Here is a 24,777-nt window from a genome sequence, read left to right as displayed (position 1 = left end):
AGATACAATCCTGATTCTGAGATCCACCAGAACGGCCTCTCCCCAAACAGCATCCTATAAAACAACACAACAACAATAATATTAATATCCCATTTTAGACGTGAGAACAGATTCTACAAAATGTCTTCTAGATCCTGACATTTTTCTGAAAAACCCTATGTTTCTATGTCAGTGGTTCTCAAACTATTTCATGTCAAGGACCCCTAGAATTATATGTAATTGGCCGCCGAACCCCATCTGAAAGTTCCAGGGACCCTCCAGATGCAAAGATTTGAGTTAAAAACGTTCGCTCTGAATATTAAAATATTTGCGCCACATTTTCACGATTTTTCTAAAATAGCAGTACTACAAGCTCATAGCGCGGCACTCGGTGCCGCGCTATGAGCTTGTAGATCTGCTATTTTTCAACAGCTAAAGCATATGCTTAAAACACCAAAAGAGGTTCCCGCCCAGAATGGGATAATAATAAAAAATATATTTTTCTCTCATCATCCTTGACCTTAATTCACGTGTTGTAAATTAATTTACACTTTGCATAAAAGGTTCCTATGCGTTGTTTCCAGTCGGACGGTAAACAGGGACGGACAGCTTTTCACTATGCCGGAAGTTGAGTTGGCAGCTTTTTATTTTCATTAAAGAAAATATCACGGTGTTAAAATAAAGACAAATAGGCCTATAGGCCTACATATTTAATAAACGGTTTAATGTTGTTCTATTTGACTATAATTAACTTATTTTAAACAATTATAGTCTGTCTGTTGGACACATTTGATTCCATTTATATGCTCAGAGTTATTCAATTAAAAGATCTTGAATGAAGAAGAATGAATTCTTATCATTTGAAGACTACATTTTAAAAAAAGGGAAAAGAAAGAGAATACACATGTTGAATGAACTATTTTCCCCTAATTAATTCGTTTAACTATTATTTTATAGTCTGACTCAGAGTTACACATGAAATGATCAATAATAATTAGTGAATTGAAGACTAGATTGAGCCACTCAGACATGACGTGCTGTCACACAGCATATTAAATTAAATTATCATCATTAATAAAGTCCTACCATTTGAGGACATCTAAATGATGTTAAATAATAATAATAATAATACAACTTTATTTGTATAGCACCTTTCATGACATGAAATGCAGCTCAAAGTGCTTTACAGAGCAATGGAGAAAGAAATAAAAGAAAAGCAAGGCATAAACATTAAAAAACAAGAGCAGTAATGCAATACAGTGAGGACATGAATAACACAACATTAAAAGATCAATTAAAAGCAAGAGTGTAGAAGTGGGTCTTGAGCTGTGCTTTAAAAATGTCTACCGAGGCTGCCTGTCGAAGGTAGCCTCTGTAGACATTTATTTCATTAATGACAGTTAATGACAGTCCTACCATTTGAGGACCAGGTTGAGCCACTCTTGACAGGGCAGCCGCCCACAGCATATTAAATTAATATTAATATAAATTAAATGATTAAGTCCTCCTACCATTTGAGGACCAGGTTGAGCCACTCGGACAGGGCGGCCACCCACAGCACGGCCACCCCGGTCCGGCCGTGCACGGTGTAGGCCAGGGGGAACAGCAGCAGCATGGAGGCCTTGGGGTCCCCCATGTGGGTGAGGGTCTGCCACAGCCGCTCGTAGCCCGGACCCCCCAGGGGTCCGCGCTGCAGGGACTCTGCCAGCCAGACGCCGTGCCTGTGGACAGCCTCCATGTTGTGACTGAGATCTCCAGTCTAGAGATCTGTTGATGATGTGATGATGATGAAATACAGTCGCATTCATTCAAGGCAAAACCTTTTTAAGGAGAACACGCCGGGGTGCAGTTCCACTGCAGTGGCTGTAGGGGGAGCTAGGAACCCATGGATGGATGGCTTGCATGCTTTGAGAGCTGAACGGACGGACCTATATTATATCTGCTCAGTCTGCTGTCGCGGGACTCGGGAGGAAACCTTACCTCATAACTCCAAAATGTTAATTTTTCAGGAATGAAAAATATAAAATGTTCAGGAAATTAAGAAAACCTTGTATTTTTTTTAACAAAGCAATACAGCCTCATGCCCTCATCAAAGTTGGTGTTGTGACTTTATATATTGTCAATTACTTCCATGAGAGGGGGAGAGGTGGTGGAGTTAGTTGTTTTGGCAGACATTTTGAGGGTCCAATGGAGTTAAGAGGTTTTGTCCAAAGCACTTTTTACTACTTTCCATTGGTTCAATATTGGTTCAATATATATAACAATTAACACACAGACGTAAAGAGGGTTCAATAGCACTGATTTATGCCCAAAAAAAATGGGAGTTATGAGGTTTCCTCCCGACAGCCACGATATTTACGTTTTTTTTTGGCTTATTTTCATAAGCGGATCATTCCTACTTATTCGGTGCCATTTCAGCCTATAGTAACTATTTTCGAAACATTTCTTTTTTTTATAGGATTAATATTATTATTTCTGTTCAATAGGATTAACTTTGTTTAATTCCATGTTGCAGAGTAAACAGAACCAGCAGTTCAGCTGTCAGAACCACATCTTTGTCCAGATCCATTATTTACACAAACACATTTTGGACATAAACTATAGGGAGGACATTGTATGCTATAAAGATGGCCATTACTCCTCATGTAATGCAGAATATATATATTGTGAATACATCACTGAGGATACGTCCCAGGTGCATCCATGTATGTATGTATTTTGTTTTAGTTATTCTATTTATAGTGACTCATAGGAATAGACTACGTGACAACCAGTCTGGTGACCACCGGAGAGACGGGTGGCAGCCGGAAAGTAGACGGCACCCGGGAGCAGTATGGGTTGGCGCCCCAGCCTGTGTCTTCCGTGAGGAAGAAGCCCAACAAACCCACGGTGAGGCCTTTAGGAGGGCCATTCAAGCCTCAAGCGGAGCCTGCGGCACCACCAAGGGCAAGGTGGAGCCTGCGGAACCGTTGCGGCTCGAGAATCCACCATTCCTGAATAAAGTGCCTGGTGCTGGGACTCTGGTGCAACGCACAGGGCCTGACCTGGTGAGAGCAGGAGTTGACCTGGTGAGACATAGGAGGGGCCCGGACAGGAGTCAACCCACAGAGCCTAGTCCTTCCACGCGCCAGAATGTTAGAGTAGTTCAGGAGGAACGGATTGTGTGGCCCTTTTTCCCTAATTGGACTGATCGAGGGTAGCTACTGGGACGTAAGTCGGGACTTGATCACCCCGGCTGGGTCACCTGAGTGAGGGGTATGATGTTGGGAGACCCAAAACCCCGATGACCTTGGGATACATCACTGAGGATACATCCCAGGTGCATCCATGTATGCATGTATTTTGTTTTAGTTTTTTTTTAACACAGTATGCATTTTAATATATTTATCAACCATATTTTCAGAATTACCACCGTTTGATGACATTTAGCCTCTCAGACCCATTTGAGCCACGGACCACCATTTGATGACATTTAGCCTCTCAGACCCATTTGAGCCACGGACCACCATTTGATGACATTTAGCCTCTCAGACCCATTTGAGCCACGGACCACCATGTGATGACATTTAGCCTCTCAGACCCATTTGAGCCACGGACCACCATTTGATGACATTTAGCCTCTCAGACCCATTTGAGCCACGGACCACCATCTGATGACATTTAGCCTCTCAGACCCATTTGAGCCACGGACCACCATCTGATGACATTTAGCCTCTCAGACCCATTTGAGCCACGGACCACCATCTGATGACATTTAGCCTCTCAGACCCATTTGAGCCACGGACCACCATCTGATGACATTTAGCCTCTCAGACCCATTTGAGCCACGGACCACCATTTGATGACATTTAGCCTCTCAGACCCATTTGAGCCACGGACCACCATCTGATGACATTTAGCCTCTCAGACCCATTTGAGCCACGGACCACCGTTTGATGACATTTAGCCTCTCAGACCCATTTGAGCCACGGACCACCATTTGATGACATTTAGCCTCTCAGACCCATTTGAGCCACGGACCACCGTTTGATGACATTTAGCCTCTCAGACCCATTTGAGCCACGGACCACCGTTTGATGACATTTAGCCTCTCAGACCCATTTGAGCCACGGACCACCATTTGATGACATTTAGCCTCTCAGACCCATTTGAGCCACGGACCACCATCTGATGACATTTAGCCTCTCAGACCCATTTGAGCCACGGACCACCATCTGATGATATTTAGCCTCTCAGACCCATTTGAGCCACGGACCACCGTTTGATGACATTTAGCCTCTCAGACCCATTTGAGCCACGGACCACCATCTGATGACATTTAGCCTCTCAGACCCATTTGAGCCACGGACCACCATCTGATGACATTTAGCCTCTCAGACCCATTTGAGCCACGGACCACCATCTGATGACATTTAGCCTCTCAGACCCATCTGAGCCACGGACCACCATCTGATGACATTTAGCCTCTCAGACCCATTTGAGCCACGGACCACCATCTGATGACATTTAGCCTCTCAGACCCATTTGAGTCACGGACCACCATCTGATGACATTTAGCCTCTCAGACCCATTTGAGCCACGGACCACCATCTGATGACATTTAGCCTCTCAGACCCATTTGAGCCACGGACCACCATCTGATGACATTTAGCCTCTCAGACCCATTTGAGCCACGGACCACCATCTGATGACATTTAGCCTCTCAGACCCATTTGAGCCACGGACCACCATTTGATGACATTTAGCCTCTCAGACCCATTTGAGCCACGGACCACCATCTGATGACATTTAGCCTCTCAGACCCATTTGAGCCACGGGCCACCATGTGATGACATTTAGCCTCTCAGACCCATCTGAGCCACGGACCACCATGTGATGACATTTAGCCTCTCAGACCCATCTGAGCCACGGACCACCATTTGATGACATTTAGCCTCTCAGACCCATTTGAGCCACGGACCACCATGTGATGACATTTAGCCTCTCAGACCCATTTGAGCCACGGACCACCATCTGATGACATTTAGCCTCTCAGACCCATCTGAGCCACGGACCACCATTTGATGACATTTAGCCCCTCAGACCCATCTGAGCTACGGACCACCATCTGATGATATTTAGCCTCTCAGACCCATCTGAGCCACGGACCACCATCTGATGACATTTAGCCTCTCAGACCCATCTGAGCCACGGACCACCATTTGATGACATTTAGCCTCTCAGACCCATTTGAGCTACGGACCACCATCTGATGACATTTAGCCTCTAAGACCCATCTGAGCCACGGACCACCATCTGATGACATTTAGCCTCTCAGACCCATCTGAGCCACGGACCACCATTTGATGACATTTAGCCCCTCAGACCCATCTGAGCTACGGACCACCATCTGATGACATTTAGCCTCTCAGACCCATTTGAGCCACGGACCACCATCTGATGACATTTAGCCTCTCAGACCCATTTGAGCCACGGACCACCATCTGATGACATTTAGCCTCTCAGACCCAAAACGTTGAATATTTTGTTGTCGTTGGATAAGATTGTGTCCACAACATGCCGTATTGATATGGTGATCACAATAACAATTCTTCTACATTCTCTAATTGTGTAGACTTCTTGAAAATTAAATAATGTAGATTTGTAACAATAATTTATCTCCAAGGGTCCATTTGGTTAACTCTCCATCATTTAGCTGGGGACCGCCTGGAACCACCCCAAGGCCCACTGGTGGTCCCCGGACCACTGGTTGAGAACCACTGCTATAGGCCAATAGTAACAGGGTGGACATGCATTCGGCTATGCTTTACCTCATCCATCCATCCATCCATCTTCAACCGCTTATCCGTAGTCGGTTCTCGGGGGCAACAGCTCCACCAGAGTGTTCCAGACTTCCCTCTCCAGAGCAACATTAGTGACTTCCTCCTGGGGGATTCCGAGGCGTTCCAAGGCCAGTGAGTCGATGTGTTTCCTCCAACTGCGCCTTGGTCTGCCCCGGGGTCTCCTCCCAGTGGGACGTGATTCTTGGTCTGCCCCGGGGTCTCCTCCCAGTGGGACGTGCCTCGAGGACCTCCCTAGGGAGACGCCCGAGAGGCATCCTAACCAGATGCCCTGAACCACCTAAGCTGGCTCCTTTCCAGGCGAAGAAGCAGCGACTCTACTCTGAGTCTCTCTCGCGTGACTGAACTTCTCATCCTACACCACAGTATCTCTAAGGGAGACTCATTTCGGCCGCTTGTATTCGCGACCTTAGGTGAGACCGTGAGAGTAGGAACAGAGTAGACAGGTAGACAGAGAGCTTTGCCTTCTGGCTCAACTCTCTTTTCGTCACAACAGTGCTTTACCATCATGGCCCGTAGCACTTGCCCTAGCCCCTTAGATAGCACTTTATGTAGACTAAAGGCTCATACATAGTCTGGATTTTCGGTGGTTAGGTGACCACCGAACTACAACATGACGTCACGAGCCGTGGTGAAGAGCAAACCACCGCCACCGCTCCAGCCCTTCTCTCTGTTTTTACTCACCACCGCTCAACGTTATTTCAGCTCCGGTGGTCAGCTCACCACCGGAGCGGTGGTCACCTCACCACCGAAAATCCAGACTATGAATAGGCCTTTACTGTAGATAGCATTTTATACAGACTTATAGCATGTTATGTAGACAGTCATAGCACTTCCTAGTACATATGTATAGTATAATACAGTAGTATGTATAGTTTCATTATAGATATTCCACTGTTACGTTCTTAGCTCACGCATGTTTCATGATAACCTGTATGTGATGTATTGCCATGCTTTTTGTTCTTGCTTAACGTAAATCGCTCTGGATTAAGAGCGTCTGATAAATGCCTAAATTGTAAATTGTAATTGCAGTAACGCAACCTAAAACATTGATAGATTTGTAATTATGTATTTATGTACTTTTTGTATGTATTTTATATGGACCCCAGGAAGATTAGCTGTCGCCCCGGCGTCAGCTATTCAATAAACAATAAACAATAAACAATAGATTAAGGCAAATTAAACGGGCTACTGAAATCATGAGCCTGGAGAAATAGTCGGGGGGGACATTTATTTTACAGGTGGATTTGCATCAGCGTAACAGGTGTGTCTGACAGTGAAGTCAGACACACATTGATTTCAAGATTTTAAGCATTAAAAATACATTTATCACAATTACTAACATTTCGTGAGAAACATTGGAACTAATATGAATTTGAAATTTTGATTTTGTTTGGGTTTGATTAGTTATAATTGTAACTAAAGCTGAATAACACATAATAGCACACACTCTCCAGGGTTGAGAACTGATCATCAAACTATACATTTCTCAAATTTGAAAGCACTATATTTCTAAAACTATGTAACATTTCAAAGATTCCTTTTCAGGCAAACATGTCCACCGTAAGATGAACCTAATAGGTTTGAATGGGGTTTCTAGCCTAGAAACAGATGAACCTAATAGGTTTGAATCAGGCAAACATGTCCACCGTAAGATGAACCTAATAGGTTTGAATCAGGCAAACATGTCCACCGTAAGATGAACCTAATAGGTTTGAATGGGGTTTCTAGTCTAGAAACAGAAAGCTGAATTATAAAAAGTGTGAATGGATTCTAAACTCACATACTTTATTTTTTATTTAGTCGACTTTAAAACTGCACAGATAATCTATAAAGCAAGACATAACATGCTTCCTGGTAATATTCAAAATAGGTTTAGGGATATGGATTGTAGGTATATGAGCTGAGAGGTGAACTTAACTTCAATAGGTTTAGGGATATGGATTGTAGGTATATGAGCTGAGAGGTGAACTTAACTTCAATAGGTTTAGGGATAGGGATTGTAGGTATATGAGCTGAGAGGTGAACTTAACTTCAATAGGTTTAGGGATAGGGATTGTAGGTATATGAGCTGAGAGGTGAACTTAACTTCAATAGGTTTAGGGATAGGGATTGTATAGGTATATGAGCTGAGAGGTGAACTTAACTTCAATAGGTTTAGGGATAGGGATTGTATAGGTATATGAGCTGAGAGGTGAACTTAACTTCAATAGGTTTAGGGATAGGGATTGTAGGTATGAGCTGAGAGGTGAACTTAACTTTAAACAACCAAGGGTCGGCACTACCTTGAAGAGCATGTGTATTTCTGTCCGTGGGGTGAAGCTGTGGAATGGCTTGTCCGGGAATTTAAAACAAAGTGTAAATCTAATCCAATTAAAAAAAAGGCTTAAACAGGCGATATTGGATAAATACCATACGGTACGCTGAAGAATTGAATAAAATGCTAATGTGAAAGTGAACGATTAGGGATCCTGGATCCCGGATACAAGTATGAACTTTATGCTTTTGTCGGTTGTGTGTTTTTTTTCTGTTTTATTGTTTTTTTTGTTGTTGTTTTGTTTGTTCTTTTTTCTTGTGGTTGTCTTATTCTTTGTTGTCTCCACCAGGCTGAAGGCATGGGGAGAGAGTATGTTTTGCACTCCGTCCGTGTGTGTGTGTGTGTCCGTCCTTCCGTCCGTCTGTTACCAGCTAATCTCCGGCACCGTTAACCCGGTCGATGCCAAACTTTGTACACACACTCCCTGGATGCCAACGATGAACCTCTGCCCCACATTTTCCAGAACGGCCTGTTATAGCGCCACCATGAGGCAGCTTTTCACATTTTTTACCTAAAACTGCACCGATCTGCGTGAAACGTTGCATGCACACTCCCTAGAGGCCAAGGACAAACCTTTGACCTGCATTTTCCGCACTGTGTAACGCACAAATCGTTACACAGTATCTGTATGGTCATGTGATCAAGTCGGATCTGTCCGATATTTCATATTCCATCCTAATTGGCTATAATTGGCTTTCACAGTTTGCCCCGTTTTGAACAAAAGCCTCAAATCATGAACGCAGCATGCAATTTACGTGAAATCTTTCACACATTTTCTTACTAGGCTGAGGAATATATCCCACCCTTTTCACATTGGCCTGTTATAGCGCCACCAACAGATTGATTTTTGCAAAACACATTTTTGGAACAAAATGCCTCAAATCATCCAATTGCCAACAAAGGCGTATGAAGAAATGGCACCCTTTTCACATTGGCCTATTATAGCGCCACCAGGAGGCCACAACCTGACCTGCCCTGGTGGAGACAAGGGGCCAGTGAGGCTATTCAACGTTGAAGCTCTGGGCCCTAGTGGTACGAGGAAGAACTGCAGGCGGACCCGTGGATTCATGACGAGGAAACCCCGTGCAGCTGGGCTTTAACACGTAGGACCATCACTCCCTACGTCACCCCGGACCTCAAATTTGAGGTCCGGAGGAGGTACTTCCGGCAGTCTTCCGGGTGCTTCAAAACGCCACTGAGCAACTCCATCGAAATGAATAGCTTGGGGGCGGGGCTAGTGCTCCAGTTCGGTCTCTATCCTTTATATACTCTATGGGTGGAGACCTGTGCCCCGAGGGGCACTTTTTCTAGTTTTTTATGTTTCGTCCAAATGTTGATTGTTTTGTAGACCCTGTACATGTTCTACGTTCCTATGTAAGGAGGATAGGCATACATAAGCTATAAGCTTCTGCCTATTCCTTTTCGATCGTGTTTAAAAAAGAAAAACACGTTTTGAAATTGTCTGAATAGATCGAAATAAACGTGCCAATATCTGCCATTGAGCCCCATTATACATTTATTAAATTTGAAAGCACTATATTTCTAAAACTATGAAACATTTCAAAGATTCCCTTTCAGGCAAACATGTCCATCGTAAGATTGAATGGGGTTGGGAATGCATTGGGCGTTTAAGTTAAATAACTCAGAAACTACAAAACATTTCAAAGTAAAAAGTTCCAGCATCAAAGATGAGACTTGAACCTGTGGCCTCCAGATGAGACTTGAACCTGTGGCATCCAGGTGAGACTTGAACCTGTGGCCTCCAGATGAGACTTGAACCTGTGGCCTCCAGATGAGACTTGAACCTGTGGCCTCCAGATTCCCAGCATCAAAGATGAGACTTGAACCTGTGGCCTCCAGATGAGACTTGAACCTGTGGCCTCCAGATGAGACTTGAACCTGTGGCCTCCAGATGAGACTTGAACCTGTGGCCTCCAGAGACTTGAACCTGTGGCCTCCAGGTTCCCAGCATCAAAGATGAGACTTGAACCTGTGGCCTCCAGATGAGACTTGAACCTGTGGCCTCCAGATGAGACTTGAACCTGTGGCCTCCAGATGAGACTTGAACCTGTGGCCTCCAGATGAGACTTGAACCTGTGGCCTCCAGAGACTTGAACCTGTGGCCTCCAGGTTCCCAGGCAGGCTCTGTACCCAGTGAGGCAATAATGTGCTGGTTGTGTACAAAAAGCCAAATAGATAATGACAGAAAAGCCAGAGGCTTGTTTCCATTGTGATTCATAAACATTTGTGTTTAATCTTTCCGTACCAATGTTGTTACTCAAAGGCAAAGGAAGACTGTGCTGTTGCAGGTAGCACAGCTCAGTGAGGTAGGTCATTGGCTACATGATCTGGAGGTTGTGGGTTCAAACCCCACTCAAGTCTTCAAGACTGATTTCTAGAAGAATAACTTCAAAACTAAAAAAAAGCAGCATGAATTGACTGGTACCAATGCGCCGTGGGCTAGTCAAATGGGACACGACACCTTGACGGTTCAAACAATGTGTTGGGTTTGTAAATAAACCATCGGTGTGTGAGCATTAGTAGTGTGATTATTTTATTTGCCAAAATCTGCCATTGAGCCCCATTATACATTTGAAAGTACTATAAATACTACAAATATATGTCCACCGTAAGATGAACCTAAATAGGTTTGAATGGGGTTTCTAGGTGTAAGTATGTGGACTATAGTAGCATGCCAAAGTTTGTGCTATTGCCATTGAGAATGCAATTTTACGGGGGCCAGTTTCGAATTGCAGCCATCCGTAGGTGCCCTTTGAGAGCGGTTTTGAAGGAGGACTAGTAGCATGCCAGAGTTTGTGCTATTGCCATTGAGAATGCATTGGGGCGTTTAAGGGATTTGCATTTCTTGTGCTTCTGAAATGTTTATTTTTATTAATGAACTCTGAGAGTGTATTTGAACACTCTTAGAGTTACAGACCTGTTCTGGTCATTCTGGGCTACTGTATGGTCTGTATGGGGTTCTGGTCATATAACTGTCCACTGAGGTTGTATGTCCATGGCAAAAAAATGTAAAAAAAAAAGATATATACAAAATGTCATCACAAGCCAGCATGATGATGACCCCTGACTTCAATCAATCAATCAATCAATCAATCAATCAATCAATGATACTACTTTCTATACTTTCTCCACCACCCCCCCCCCCCTCCCTCTCCCCCCCACAACCAACGGACAGTCATTCAGTTAGTCAGGCACCACGTACGTCCCCCCTCCCCCACCCACCCAGCAGCGAGCGACGCTTCTCTCCAACGGCCACACGCACGCACGCACACGCACACACACACACACACACACACACACACACACACACACTGGGTGGTGGTGGGTGACTCTCTGGACACACGCTCACGCACACACGCTCGCACCACGGTGTCACGTCGTCACGTGAACAACGTCACCACGTACGGCTGACGCAAACTGACGCCACGCTCACGCTGACGCCACGCACGGCACGCCACGGCACGGTGTGTCCGCTCTCTCCGCTCCGCTCCGCTCTCTGCCCTGCCTGCCTGTGGAACGGATCCTCCTCTCATCGCTGCTCGGCTTCCTTCCTTCCTTCCTGTTGGTTGGGTTTAGGGAGAGGAGAAGATGGCGGCTCCTGGACCCGGGGAGTATTTCCAGATCGGCAGCCAGATCTCCTGCCTCACCTGCCTGGACCAGCGCCTCTGCGGCGAGGTGGTGGCCTTCGACTACCAGTCCAGGATGTTGACCCTGAGTATCCTTTACACGGCGGACCCCCGGGTGAAACAACCCCCATCCAACCCAACCATCCAACCCCCCCCCCTATGGCCTGGGGCTGTGTGTGTGTGTGTGTGTGTGTGTGGGGGGGGGGTGGCCGGGCCGGGGCCGCGCCGCCTGGCCGGGGGACAGAGCTCTGTCCTCGGCCTGGCCTGCCAGGCTGCACCGGGCCCCGTGGAGGTCCTGGACGGATGGATGGAGGGGCTCCGATTTCTGGGGCTGGATGTGCTTTTTGGTTGTTGGTTCTGGTTGGTAACTAAACTATATAACGCGCCCTGCTGGATGTGTGTGTGTGTGTGTGTGTGAGTGACTGTGTGTGAGTGACTGTGTGTGTGTGTGAGACTGTGTGTGTGTGAGTGACTGTGTGTGTGTATGGGGGGGGGGGGGGGGGGGGGGTGCTGTGGCCCCGGGTTCAAGTGTGTGTGTGTGTGTGTGTGTGTGTGTGTGTTGTGGACGGTTACTCACACACAGTGTGTGTGTGTGTGTGTGTGTGTGAATAACGCCAGTGTGTATGAATTGAATTGAATTGAAAATTGTGTATGCCACTATGTGGCAGCGGCGCTGCTCAACGCTGTGCGGACGGTGGATCACTATGTGGCAGGGCATCGTGTGTGTGTGTGTGTGTGTGTGTCCTCAGACCATGCTAACCACCGTTAGCTTAGCTTTGACTTCAATGAAAACAAGCGCGGACATTTATATGATGGTTCTAAACAGCTTCATATTGTTTCGTGTGTTTTTATTATAATAAATCAAAGATTATATTTATGTATTGAAGAGTCAGATATAATGATAATAATAATAAATAACCCTGTCTTGTGTTTAGTAGTTTGGACACACCGGCCGTTGTGTAAATATTACAGTGATTATTATTGGCTATTGATGATGATAACACCACTCCCCACTACACTACAGTAGATGGTGCTAGGTGGCTAGGCTAACTCCCCACTACACTACAGTAGATGGTGCTAGGTGGCTAGGCTAACTCCCCACTACACTACAGTAGATGGTGCTAGGTGGCTAGGCTAACTCCCCACTACAGTACAGTAGATGGTGCTAGGTGGCTAGGCTAACTCCCCACTACACTACAGTAGATGGTGCTAGGTGGCTAGGCTAACTCCCCACTACACTACAGTAGATGGTGCTAGGTGGCTAGGCTAACTCCCCACTACACTACAGTAGATGGTGCTAGGTGGCTAGGCTAACTCCCCACTACACTACAGTAGATGGTGCTAGGTGGCTAGGCTAACTCCCCACTACAGTACAGTAGATGGTGCTAGGAGGCTAGGCTAACTCACTACAGTACAACTATGCTGGGAGGCTTGGCTAACTCACTACAGTACATCTATGCTAGGTGGCTAGGCTAACGTGCTAACTGTTGCTACTAGGCTAGCTGTCCAGTTAGCTGTGGCTAGGCTAGCTGTTGCTCCTGCCTGTGTGTGTGTGTGTGTGTGTGTGTGTGTGTGACAGATCTATATGTCCATCTGGTCGGCGAGCGACGCTGACAAGATGTGTTTAGATCAGTGGTTCTCAAAGTGGGGGTCCGGGGACCCCCAGCAGGGGTCCTTGAGTTAGGGAGTTCCAGGGGGTCCCCACCCTGCAGCTAAATGATAGTTTGCAACCAAATGGACCCTTATGGGTCTGTAACTAGTCTGAGAGGGTACAAATGGAACCAAATGGACCCTTATGGGTCTGTAACTAGTCTGAGAGGGTACAAATGGACCCTTATGGGTCTGTAACTAGTCTGAGAGGGTACAAATGGAACCAAATGGACCCTTATGGGTCTGTAACTAGTCTGAGAGGGTACAAATGGACCCTTATGGGTCTGTAACTCTGAGAGTCGGGTCTATTTGGTTCCATTTGTACACTCGTGGTTAAATTAACATTGATTTTACAATATCAATTGGGGGATCCCAGAGATAGAAATGCCATTACATGGGGGTCCGTAGACTAATGCATGTCAAACTGAGGGGTCCTTCAAATGAAACGGGTTGAGAATCACTGCTAGAGCCGTACAAATCTTCTCGTATGTGGGGGTCCCTGGCATATGTTTTCAAATGGGGGTCTGCTGCGAGTAATTGGTGCCAATGTGGGGGTCCTTGACATAACGTTTGGGAACCACTTGTTTTGGGGCTTTTGATTGAAAGGAGGAGAGGGAGTGCAGTGGGGGCATGCCTTAGATGCTGGTGGTGGTCCCTGGCCTGGCTGTTAGGAAGAGTGGTTCTCATATCTGGGGACCCCCCCACAGGCAGGGGGTCCTTAGTTGAGTATGTTCTGTCCAGGGGGTGCACAGTGAAATGATTGATGATGATGATTAGTTTTGAACCAAAATTGTCCCCCAGCCTGATCGGTTTGTAACTCTGAGATAGCTCTGGTCCATAGCTCTAATGCTCTGGTCCATAGCTCTAATGCTCTGGTCCATAGCTCTAATGCTCTGTTCCATAGCTCTAATGCTCTGGTCCATAGTTCTAAGGCCGTTGCATTTAGAGCTATGTTACCGATGACTTCCGCCGCTCGCATGAATGCAGACCAGCCTCTCGTCCTTAGCGTAAATACAAATAATGTTTTTGCTACTCGCCGATACAAAGGCTGGTTGTGTCATTAGAAAGCCTGCTTTCCTTAGTGGGCGCACTCTGAGCCCCCCACCACACATATGAAAAGGAACCCCTGTTAGTGTTTTAGCATTATATTATACTTTAGCTATTGAAAAATAGCAGATCTACAAGCTCATAGCGTGGCACTGAGTGCCACACTATGAGCTTGTAGGTCTGCTATTTTTGAAAAATCGTGAAAATGTGGCACAAATCTTTGAATATATATATAAAATATATATATATATATATATATATTATTTCACAGCGTACATTTTTAACTCGTATCTTTGCTTCCGGGGGGGTCCCTAGAACAACATATTATCAAATGGGGGTTGGCGGCCAAATACATATAATTCTAGGGGTCCTTGACGGGAAATAGAAACAGGGTTTTTCAGAAAATTGTCATTAGAGCTATGGACCAGAACATTAGAGCTATGGACCAGAACATTAGAGCTATGGACCAGAACATTAGAGCTATGGACCAGAACATTAGAGCTATGGACCAGAACATTAGAGCTATGGACCAGAACATTAGAGCTATGGACCAGAACATTAGAGCTATGGACCAGAACATTAGAGCTATGGATCAGAACATTAGAGCTATGGACCAGAGCTAACTCTGAGAGTGTTTGATTGATTGTCAATTACAAACAACTGCTACTTTGTGGACGAAACCTTGAAAAGCCTCCTTTACATCAGGGTCCTGCATTTCCAATTAATCAGATAAGAGAGTGTAGAGAGCGTATACACACATGGAACCAAGTGGACCCCTTGTTGCAATGCGGGTCCATTTGGTTCCATGGTGTACGCTCTCACAGTACGTTTTAACAGCGGGCGACCGGCAGACGAATTTTCCGGAAGAGCATTATTTTATTTGTCTATGGGACCCTGTCTATGGGACCCTGTCTATGGGACCCTGTCTATGGGACCCTCTCTATGGGACCCTGTCTATGGGACCCTGTCTATGGGACCCTCTCTATGGGACCCTGTCTATGGGACCCTGTCTATGGGACCCTGTCTATGGGACCCTGTCTATGGGACCCTGTCTATGGGACCCTCTCTATGGGACCCTGTCTATGGGACCCTGTCTATGGGACCCTCTCTATGGGACCCTGTCTATGGGACCCGGCGAGTCGGCGACTACTGGCGATAGCAGGGTTGGTTGGAATGTCGGCGGAGGAACGTCGCCCGAAAAGATACAAAATAATTAATCTTTGTGGGCGATAACGGGGCGATTGGGCGATGTGTCGCCCCGCTGTCAGAGTAACTTGTAGAGTAGTAGGGGAGAGAGAGAGACTATTTGATTCAAAGGAGCTTTATTGGCATGAGAAATCATACGTTTGCAAGATTGACAAAGAAAGTGTCAAAATTATAATAAAACTGTTGAAAATGTGTAAAGTATGTACAGTTGGAAGGGAGTACAGTATTGTGTTAACGGAGCGATGTCGCACTGCGTCGTTGTATACTGTCTGCTATATTATATATTCAGGGTATAAAGGTTTTTTTATCAAATAGCAGCAGTCTTTTGCAGTCACTTAGGGAGAAATGGCAGCTTTATTCCTCAAAACCATTTAAATAGGGGGTACCGGTATGCATGTGAGTGGCAAAGTGATTTTAATGTCGTTTAACCCAATTTTAGACCTGAGGACGATTCTACAAATGTCTTCTAAATCCTGACAGTTTTCTGAAAAACCCTATGTTTCTATGTCAGTCGTTCTCAATCTATTTCATGTCAAGGAGCCCCAGAATTATATGTATTTGGCCGCCGACTCCCATCTGAAAATATGTTGTTCCAGGGACCATCCCAAGAAGCAAAGATTTGAGTTACAATTTACAATTTACAATTTAGGCATTTAGCAGACGCTCTTAATCCAGAGCGACTTACAATAGGCAAGAACAAAAAGCATGGGAATACATCACATATGTAACAAAATGCATTTATCGCGAAACATGCGTAAGCGTAACCGTGACTAGAACATATCTATATAATGACACTATACATATAAACTATAACTAGAACATATCTATATAATGACACTATACATATAAACTACACATATGTGCTATACTATGCTGTACATATATACTATGAAGTGCTATGACTACATACAATGCACTTATTGTGCTGTCTACATGACATGCTATAAGTCTGTTTCAAATGCTATATAAGTCTAAGAAGTGCTGTCTAAGGGGGTAGGGTAAGTGCTATGGGCCATGATGGAGTCTGAAAAGGTGGGTTTTCAGACTACGGCGGAAGATCGGGAGTGATGCTGCAGTTCTGATTGCAACGGGAAGTGCATTCCACAGTTTTGGGGCCAGAAGGGAGAAGAGTTTGGGACGTGTGGAGCGTTGTCCCGGCGTTTTTAGTGAGGGTACTTCCAGCTTCCCTGCGTTGGCTGATCTGAGTGCGCGGGAGGGTTTGTAGGGTTCAATCATGCTGGCAAGATATGGGGGAGCCATACCTTTGGTTGCTTTAAATGCCAACATCAGAGTTTTGTATTCTGTGCGGGCAGCGACCGGGAGCCAGTGCAGGGAGCGGAGCAGGGGGGAGACATGTGAGAATTTTGGCTGGTTGAAGACCAAGCGAGCTGCGGCATTTTGGATCAGTTGGAGAGGCTTCAGTGCACATGCCGGTAGGCCAGTAAGGAGAGAGTTACAATAGTCAAGTTTTGACAGGACTGTTGTCTGGATTAGGAGCTGGGATGATTCCTGGGTGAGGAACGGTCTAATTCGTCGTATGTTATAGAGTGTGAACCTACAGGATCGAGTGACAGCTGTGATGTGAGTTTTGAACGAGAGCTCACTGTCCAGGACAACACCAAGGTTCCTGGCTGTTGGGACAGACGTTACCAGGGCGTTGTCTACGGAAATAGTTAGAGTTAAAAACGTTCGCTCGGAAAGAATATATATTTAAAGATTTGCGCCATATTTTCAAGATTTTTCAAAAATAGCAGACCTACAAGCTCGTAACGCGGCACTCGGTGTGGCGCTATGAGCTTGTAGATCTGCTATTTTTCAATAGCTAAAGTATAACATAATGCTTAAAACACCAAAAAGGGTTCCCGCCTAGAATGGGTTAATGCAGATAGGACTTTTCTGTGGATGTATGGGCTGTCAATCAGATAGGACTTTTCTGTGGATGTATGGGGCTGTCAATCAGATAGGACTTTTCTGTGTGGATGTATGGGCTGTCAATCAGATAGGACTTTTCTGTGGATGTATGGGCTGTCAATCAGATAGGACTTTTCTGTGTGGATGTATGGGCTGTCAATCAGATAGGACTTTTCTGTGGATGTATGGGGCTGTCAATCAGATAGGACTTTTCTGTGTGGATGTATGGGGCTGTCAATCAGATAGGACTTTTCTGTGTGGATGTATGGGCTGTCAATCAGATAGGACTTTTCTGTGTGGATGTATGGGCTGTCAATCAGATAGGACTTTTCTGTGTGGATGTATGGAGCTGTCAATCAGATAGGACTTTTCTGTGTGGATGTATGGGCTGTCTGTCAAGGCCAGAAAGTGTGTATATATTTCTTTTTACCACTCAGTATAACTTCCAGGTATGGTTAAAAAAAAATCTTCAGATTTAAATGAGACTTGCGGATGTTTGAACACATGATTACGATCACGTTACGACCAACCTGCGACGTGCGTAGATTAATTATAATCGCTCCTCCTGTCCCCTGGCACATGCCGCTGTGTGTGGAGTTAAGAGTCCAGGCCCATTCATAGTTCATACTGCAGTTTTAGGTAGACTGGGCAGCATTCCTTTTCGGGTTTATGATCCAGTCGGGAGCGGATGATATCGTTACGTCATGTTGTAGTCATTGTGTTGTAGTCCTCAGGATGATATCGTTACGTCATGTTGTAGTCATTGATTTGTAGTCATCAGGATGATATCGTTACATCATGTTGTAGTCATTGATTTGTAGTCATCAGGATGATATCGTTACGTCATGTTGTAGTCATTGATTTGTAGTCATCAGGATGATATCGTTAAAATAGAGTATCTTACCACCGCGGGTCAGTGACGTCATGTTGTAGTTTTAGTTAAAACAGAGAGGTGTGTTTGGGTGAGCGGTGAGTCTCTTACCACCGCGGCTCAGTGACGTCATGTTGTAGTTTTAGTAAAAACAGAGAGGTGTGATTGGGTGAGCGGTGAGTCTCTTACCACCACGGCTCAGTGACGTCATGTTGTAGTTTTAGTAAAAACAGTGATGTGTTTGGGTGAGCGGTGAGTCTCTTACCACCACGGCTCAGTGACGTCATGTTGTAGTTTTAGTAAAAACAGTGATGTGTTTGGGTGAGCGGTGAGTCTCTTACCACCGCGGCTCAGTGACGTCATGTTGTAGTTTTAGTAAAAACAGTGATGTGTTTGGGTGAGCGGTGAGTCTCTTACCACCGCGGCTCAGTGACGTCATGTTGTAGTTTTAGTAAAAACTGATGTGTTTGGGTGAGCGGTGAGTCTCTTACCACCGCGGCTCAGTGACGCCATGTTGTAGTTCTAGTAAAAACAGAGATGTGTTTGGGTGAGCGGTGAGTCTCTTACCACCGCGGCTCAGTGACGTCATGTTGTAGTTTCCGGTGGTCACCCTATCGCCTACAGAGGTTCTGAAGCATCTTTGTCTAAGATCACCCCTGTTAATATTAACGTATTCATCCACCGAATTACACTGTTACTTTATATAGTGCTGCACAAGTAATCGGAAATGGAAAGGTTGAGATTTGGATTCAGACGCCTATGGAATGTCGTTTTGTGAAGAATCGTGAAGCACTAGTTGGCTGGCCAATACATTTCTGTTACTCTTAATTGTGTTTTATTTCTTTAATATTTTCATGGGAAAGAAATGAGAAGTGTGTTAGAATCGTGATCTCGATTCTTGTGGAGGAAAATCGAGATTCACATTTGAGCAAGAATTGTGCTGCACTAACTTTATAGCACATTTTTTTTTGTCATATTAACCCATTCTGGGCGGGAACCCCTTTTGGTGTTTTAAAGCATTATGTCATGCTTTAGTTATTGAAAAATAGCAGATCAACAAGCTCATAGCGCGCCACCGAGTGCTGTGCTACGAGCTTGTAGGTCTGCTATTTTTGAAAAGGCGTGAAAATGTTTCGCAAATCTTTGAATATATATTTCAGAACGAACATTTTTAACTAAAACATTGGCTTCTGGGGGTCCCTGTCTTTATAATGGGGGGTCTGGGGGGTCCCTGTCTTTATACTGGGGGGTCTGGGGGGTCCCTGTCTTTATACTGGGGGGTCTGGGGGGTCCCTGTCTTTATACTGGGGGGTCTGGGGGGTCCCTGTCTTTATACTGGGGGGTCTGGGGGGTCCCTGTCTTTATACTGGGGGGTCTGGGGGGTCCCTGTCTTTATACTGGGGGGTCTGGGGGGTCCCTGTCTTTATACTGGGGGGTCTGGGGGGTCCCTGGCTTTATACTGGGGGGTCTGGGGGGTCCCTGGCTTTATACTGGGGGTCCCTGGCTTTATACTGGGGGGTCCCTGGCTTTATACTGGGGGGTCTGGGGGGTCCCTGGCTTTATACTGGGGGGTCTGGGGGGTCCCTGGCTTTATACTGGGGGTCCCTGGCTTTATACTGGGGGGTCCCTGGCTTTATACTGGGGGGTCTGGGGGGTCCCTGGCTTTATACTGGGGAGTCTGGGGGTCTGGGGGGTCCCTGGCTTTATACTGGGGGGTCTGGGGGTCTGGGGGGTCCCTGGCTTTATACTGGGGGTCCCTGGCTTTATACTTGGCGAGTTGGTGTTTAACCACTTGTTATTCCTATTCTGGGGGGGACAGTTCACCATCAATATCAGATCTACAAGCTCACAATGTGTCACAACTGATCTACATCGACACGTTGTGAGCTTGTAGATTGGCTATTTGGACTACTCAAAAATGTTTTACAAAATAGTAAAAAAATGAATAAAAAAAGGAGGGTGAACTTGTAGGGCTGGGGGTGGAAGGGTAGAGACCACTAGACCGGTGTTGCCATGTCTGCTTATTATAAGTGGCTCGACTTGTTTTTCTGTGAAGTTGCTTGTAAATATTTGTAGTTGCTTATTTGGGGCTTGTTTCTAAAGTGTAGTTGTTTATTTGGGCTTGTTTCTAAAGTGTAGTTGTTTATTTGGTCTTGTTTCTAAAGTGTAGTTGATTATTTGGTCTTGTTTCTTAAGTGTATTGTTTATTTGGTCTTGTTTCTAAAGTGTAGTTGATTATTTGGTCTTGTTTCTAAAGTGTAGTTTATTTGGTCTTGTTTCTAAAGTGTCGTTTTTTATTTGGTCTTGTTTCTAAAGTGTCGTTTTTTATTTGGTCTTGTTTCTAAAGTGTAGTTGTTTATTTGGTCTTGTTTCTAAAGTGTAGTTGATTATTTGGTCTTAAGTGTAGTTGCTTATTTGGTCTTGTTTCTAAAGTGTAGTTGCTTATTTGGTCTTGTTTCTAAAGTGTAGTGTTTATTTGGTCTTGTTTCTAAAGTGTAGTTGTTTATTTGGTCTTGTTTCTAAGGTGTAGTTGCTTATTTGGTCTTGTTTCTAAAGTGTAGTGTTTATTTGGTCTTGTTTCTAAAGTGTAGTTGTTTATTTGGTCTTGTTTCTAAGGTGTAGTTGCTTATTTGGTCTTGTTTCTAAAGTGTAGTTGTTTATTTGGTCTTGTTTCTAAAGTGTAGTTGTTTATTTGGTCTTGTTTCTAAGGTGTAGTTGCTTATTTGGTCTTGTTTCTAAAGTGTAGTTGATTATTTGGTCTTAAGTGTAGTTGCTTATTTGGTCTTGTTTCTAAAGTGTAGTTGCTTATTTGGTCTTGTTTCTAAAGTGTAGTGTTTATTTGGTCTTGTTTCTAAAGTGTAGTTTATTTGGTCTTGTTTCTAAAGTGTAGTTGTTTATTTGGTCTTGTTTCTAAGGTGTAGTTGCTTATTTGGTCTTGTTTCTAAAGTGTAGTTGTTTATTTGGTCTTGTTTCTAAAGTGTAGTTGTTTATTTGGTCTTGTGTCTAAGGTGTAGTTGCTTATTTGGTCTTGTTTCTAAAGTGTAGTGTTTATTTGGTCTTGTTTCTAAAGTGTAGTGTTTATTTGGTCTTGTTTCTAAAGTGTAGTTGTTTATTTGGTCTTGTTTCTAAAGTGTAGTTGATTATTTGGTCTTAAGTGTAGTTGCTTATTTGGTCTTGTTTCTAAAGTGTATTTGCTTATTTGGTCTTGTTTCTAAAGTGTAGTGTTTATTTGGTCTTGTTTCTAAAGTGTAGTTTATTTGGTCTTGTTTCTAAAGTGTAGTTGTTTATTTGGTCTTGTTTCTAAAGTGTAGTTGTTTATTTGGTCTTGTTTCTAAAGTGTAGTTGTTTATTTGGTCTTGTGTCTAAGGTGTAGTTGCTTATTTGGTCTTGTTTCTAAAGTGTAGTGTTTATTTGGTCTTGTTTCTAAACTGTAGTGTTTATTTGGTCTTGTTTCTAAAGTGTAGTTGTTTATTTGGTCTTGTTTCTAAAGTGTAGTTGATTATTTGGTTAGAAACATATCACTGTGAACCTCAACCTCAACAACATATACTTCTAGTCTGTAGCATTAGAAACATATCACTGTGAACCTCAACCTCAACAACATATACTTCTAGTCTGTAGCATTAGAAACATATCACTGTGAACCTCAACCTCAACAACATATACTTCTAGTCTGTAGCATTAGAAACATATCACTGTGAACCTCAACCTCAACAACATATACTTCTAGTCTGTAGCATTAGAAACATATCACTGTGAACCTCAACAACATATACTTCTAGTCTGTAGCATTAGAAACATATCACTGTGAACCTCAACAACATATACTTCTAGTCTGTAGCATTAGAAACATATCACTGTGAATCTCAACAACATATACTTCTAGTTTGTAGCATTAGAAACATATCACTGTGAACCTCAACAACATATACTTCTAGTCTGTAGCATTAGAAACATATCACTGTGAACCTCAACAACATATACTTCTAGTCTGTAGCATTAGAAACATATCACTGTGAACCTCAACCACATATACTTCTAGTTTGTAGCATTAGAAACATATCACTGTGAACCTCAACAACATATACTTCTAGTCTGTAGCATTAGAAACATATCACTGTGAACCTCAACAACATATACTTCTAGTTTGTAGCATTAGAAACATATCACTGTGAACCTCAACAACATATACTTCTAGTTTGTAGCATTAGAAACATATCACTGTGAACCTCAACAACATATACTTCTAGTTTGTAGCATTAGAAACATATCACTGTGAACCTCAACAACATATACTTCTAGTTTGTAGCATTAGAAACATATCACTGTGAACCTCAACCTCAACAACATATACTTCTAGTCTGTAGCATTAGAAACATATCACTGTGAACCTCAACCTCAACAACATATACTTCTAGTCTGTAGCATTAGAAACATATCACTGTGAACCTCAACCTCAACAACATATACTTCTAGTCTGTAGCATTAGAAACATATCACTGTGAACCTCAACCTCAACAACATATACTTCTAGTCTGTAGCATTAGAAACATATCACTGTGAACCTCAACCTCAACAACATATACTTCTAGTCTGTAGCATTAGAAACATATCACTGTGAACCTCTAGCCTGGCTAATAAACCAGACTAATATCACACAACACTGTCGCGGTATATCAGTCTGGGCTGGCTCCACTTGGATTTCATTTCCCCGGGGCACATTTTGTCTTTGACGCAATTGGTCAGAGCTACTGTCAGTCAAAGGTCTCAAGCATTGAACGTCACTGTACCAAAGCCCGCCCATATTGCATACCGTGTCCCGATTGGTCCGACCTGTTCTCGGTTGTAGGAAAGAGGCGTGCTACTGAGCCTCGCCAGACCGTAATCCGCTGGTAGGCAACTTTTTTTTGCCAACGGCTGATTCGGTCTGGTTTATTAACCAGGCTAGTGAACCTCAACAACATATACTTCTAGTTTGTAGCATTAGAAACATATCACTGTGAACCTCAACCTCAACAACATATACTTCTAGTCTGTAGCATTAGAAACATATCACTGTGAACCTCAACCTCAACAACATATACTTCTAGTCTGTAGCATTAGAAACATATCACTGTGAACCTCAACAACATATACTTCTAGTCTGTAGCATTAGAAACATATCACTGTGAACCTCAACAACATATACTTCTAGTCTGTAGCATTAGAAACATATCACTGTGAACCTCAACAACATATACTTCTAGTTTGTAGCATTAGAAACATATCACTGTGAACCTCAACAACATATACTTCTAGTCTGTAGCATTAGAAACATATCACTGTGAACCTCAACAACATATACTTCTAGTCTGTAGCATTAGAAACATATCACTGTGAACCTCAACAACATATACTTCTGTCTGTAGCATTAGAAACATATCACTGTGAACCTCAACAACATATACTTGTTCAGAATATTGCTTAATAGATGTTTACTAAACAATCTCCCTCTGACATGGATCGCTGGCCTGGACACAACAGTGCAAACTACTCGACTCAATCAACTTGTAACAAACCAAACACAACGAAAATGGTATTTTGTTGTTTATATCACACTCACACACGTACACACATTCACTAACTATACTGTTTATACAATAAAATCAACCAGTCTGTACGTCGCTTATAGCACAGTTATGATAGCTTGGCTTTGTTGTCGATAGTAGTAGCAGCAGGTAATTTTACTGTTGAAATAAGAAAACACACAATACAATCATTAAACGCAGAACATACAACCGACTAACACATTTACACAAGAAAGGTATAATGTGGGCATTTATCCTTATAACAACATTTACGGGCACTTTCACCTACCGACCGACCGTCCCAGGACCAACGGAGAACTGAAGTCCAGATGTGCGCACACGATACCCAATGCTTAATATAGCCACACCCACCACTCTTTAATATAAATGTAAATATAATAGCCCCTGTACATCCCCGTTCTACCCCCAATAAATCGCTTCTACTCATAAGAATAATAACTATTGTACACCAATGTTCAAACATAACAGAAATTACTGTATTCTTAATAATAAAAGCTAATATTGATAGCTGATACAAGACCTCGATCGATGAGGCAAGAGATGTGATGCTCTCCACCTACCTCTAGGGTGCATCACCGCTTTACACACAGGTCAAATGCTGTCAGCTTAAATATAAAAAATGTTTCTCACAGGTAAACACCACAATACTTCTAGTTTGTAGCATTAGAAACATATCACTGTGAACCTCAACCTCAACAACATATACTTCTAGTTTGTAGCA

The 24,777-nt window shown here is 43.8% G+C and overlaps 2 protein-coding genes across 2 annotated transcripts in view; one reads left to right on the top strand and one right to left on the bottom strand.

Annotated features, from left to right (window-relative positions):
• g6pc3 (glucose-6-phosphatase catalytic subunit 3) overlaps positions 1 to 1,748 on the bottom strand; it is a 15,022-nt gene extending 13,274 nt beyond the window's left edge. Inside the window, exons 1-2 of the mRNA XM_079530837.1 lie at positions 1,491 to 1,748; positions 1 to 54 (exon numbers count right to left, since the gene is read on the bottom strand). The exon at positions 1 to 54 is cut by the window's left edge and continues 53 nt beyond it. Of these exons, the coding sequence (XP_079386963.1) occupies positions 1 to 54; positions 1,491 to 1,717 (281 nt within the window). The 5' untranslated portion in view covers positions 1,718 to 1,748. The remainder of the gene's footprint in view (positions 55 to 1,490) is intronic.
• Positions 1 to 24,777, top strand: part of lsm12b (LSM12 homolog b) — a 119,567-nt gene that overhangs the window by 68,417 nt on the left and 26,373 nt on the right. The window contains exon 2 of the mRNA XM_079530839.1: positions 11,746 to 11,872. Within this exon, the coding sequence (XP_079386965.1) occupies positions 11,746 to 11,872 (127 nt within the window). The remainder of the gene's footprint in view (positions 1 to 11,745; positions 11,873 to 24,777) is intronic.

The sequence above is a fragment of the Electrona antarctica genome (assembly GCF_951216825.1).
Source record: "Electrona antarctica genome assembly, contig: scaffold_310, whole genome shotgun sequence".
Lineage (NCBI taxonomy): Eukaryota > Metazoa > Chordata > Actinopteri > Myctophiformes > Myctophidae > Electrona > Electrona antarctica.
This window is presented reverse-complemented; position numbering and strand designations above follow the sequence as displayed.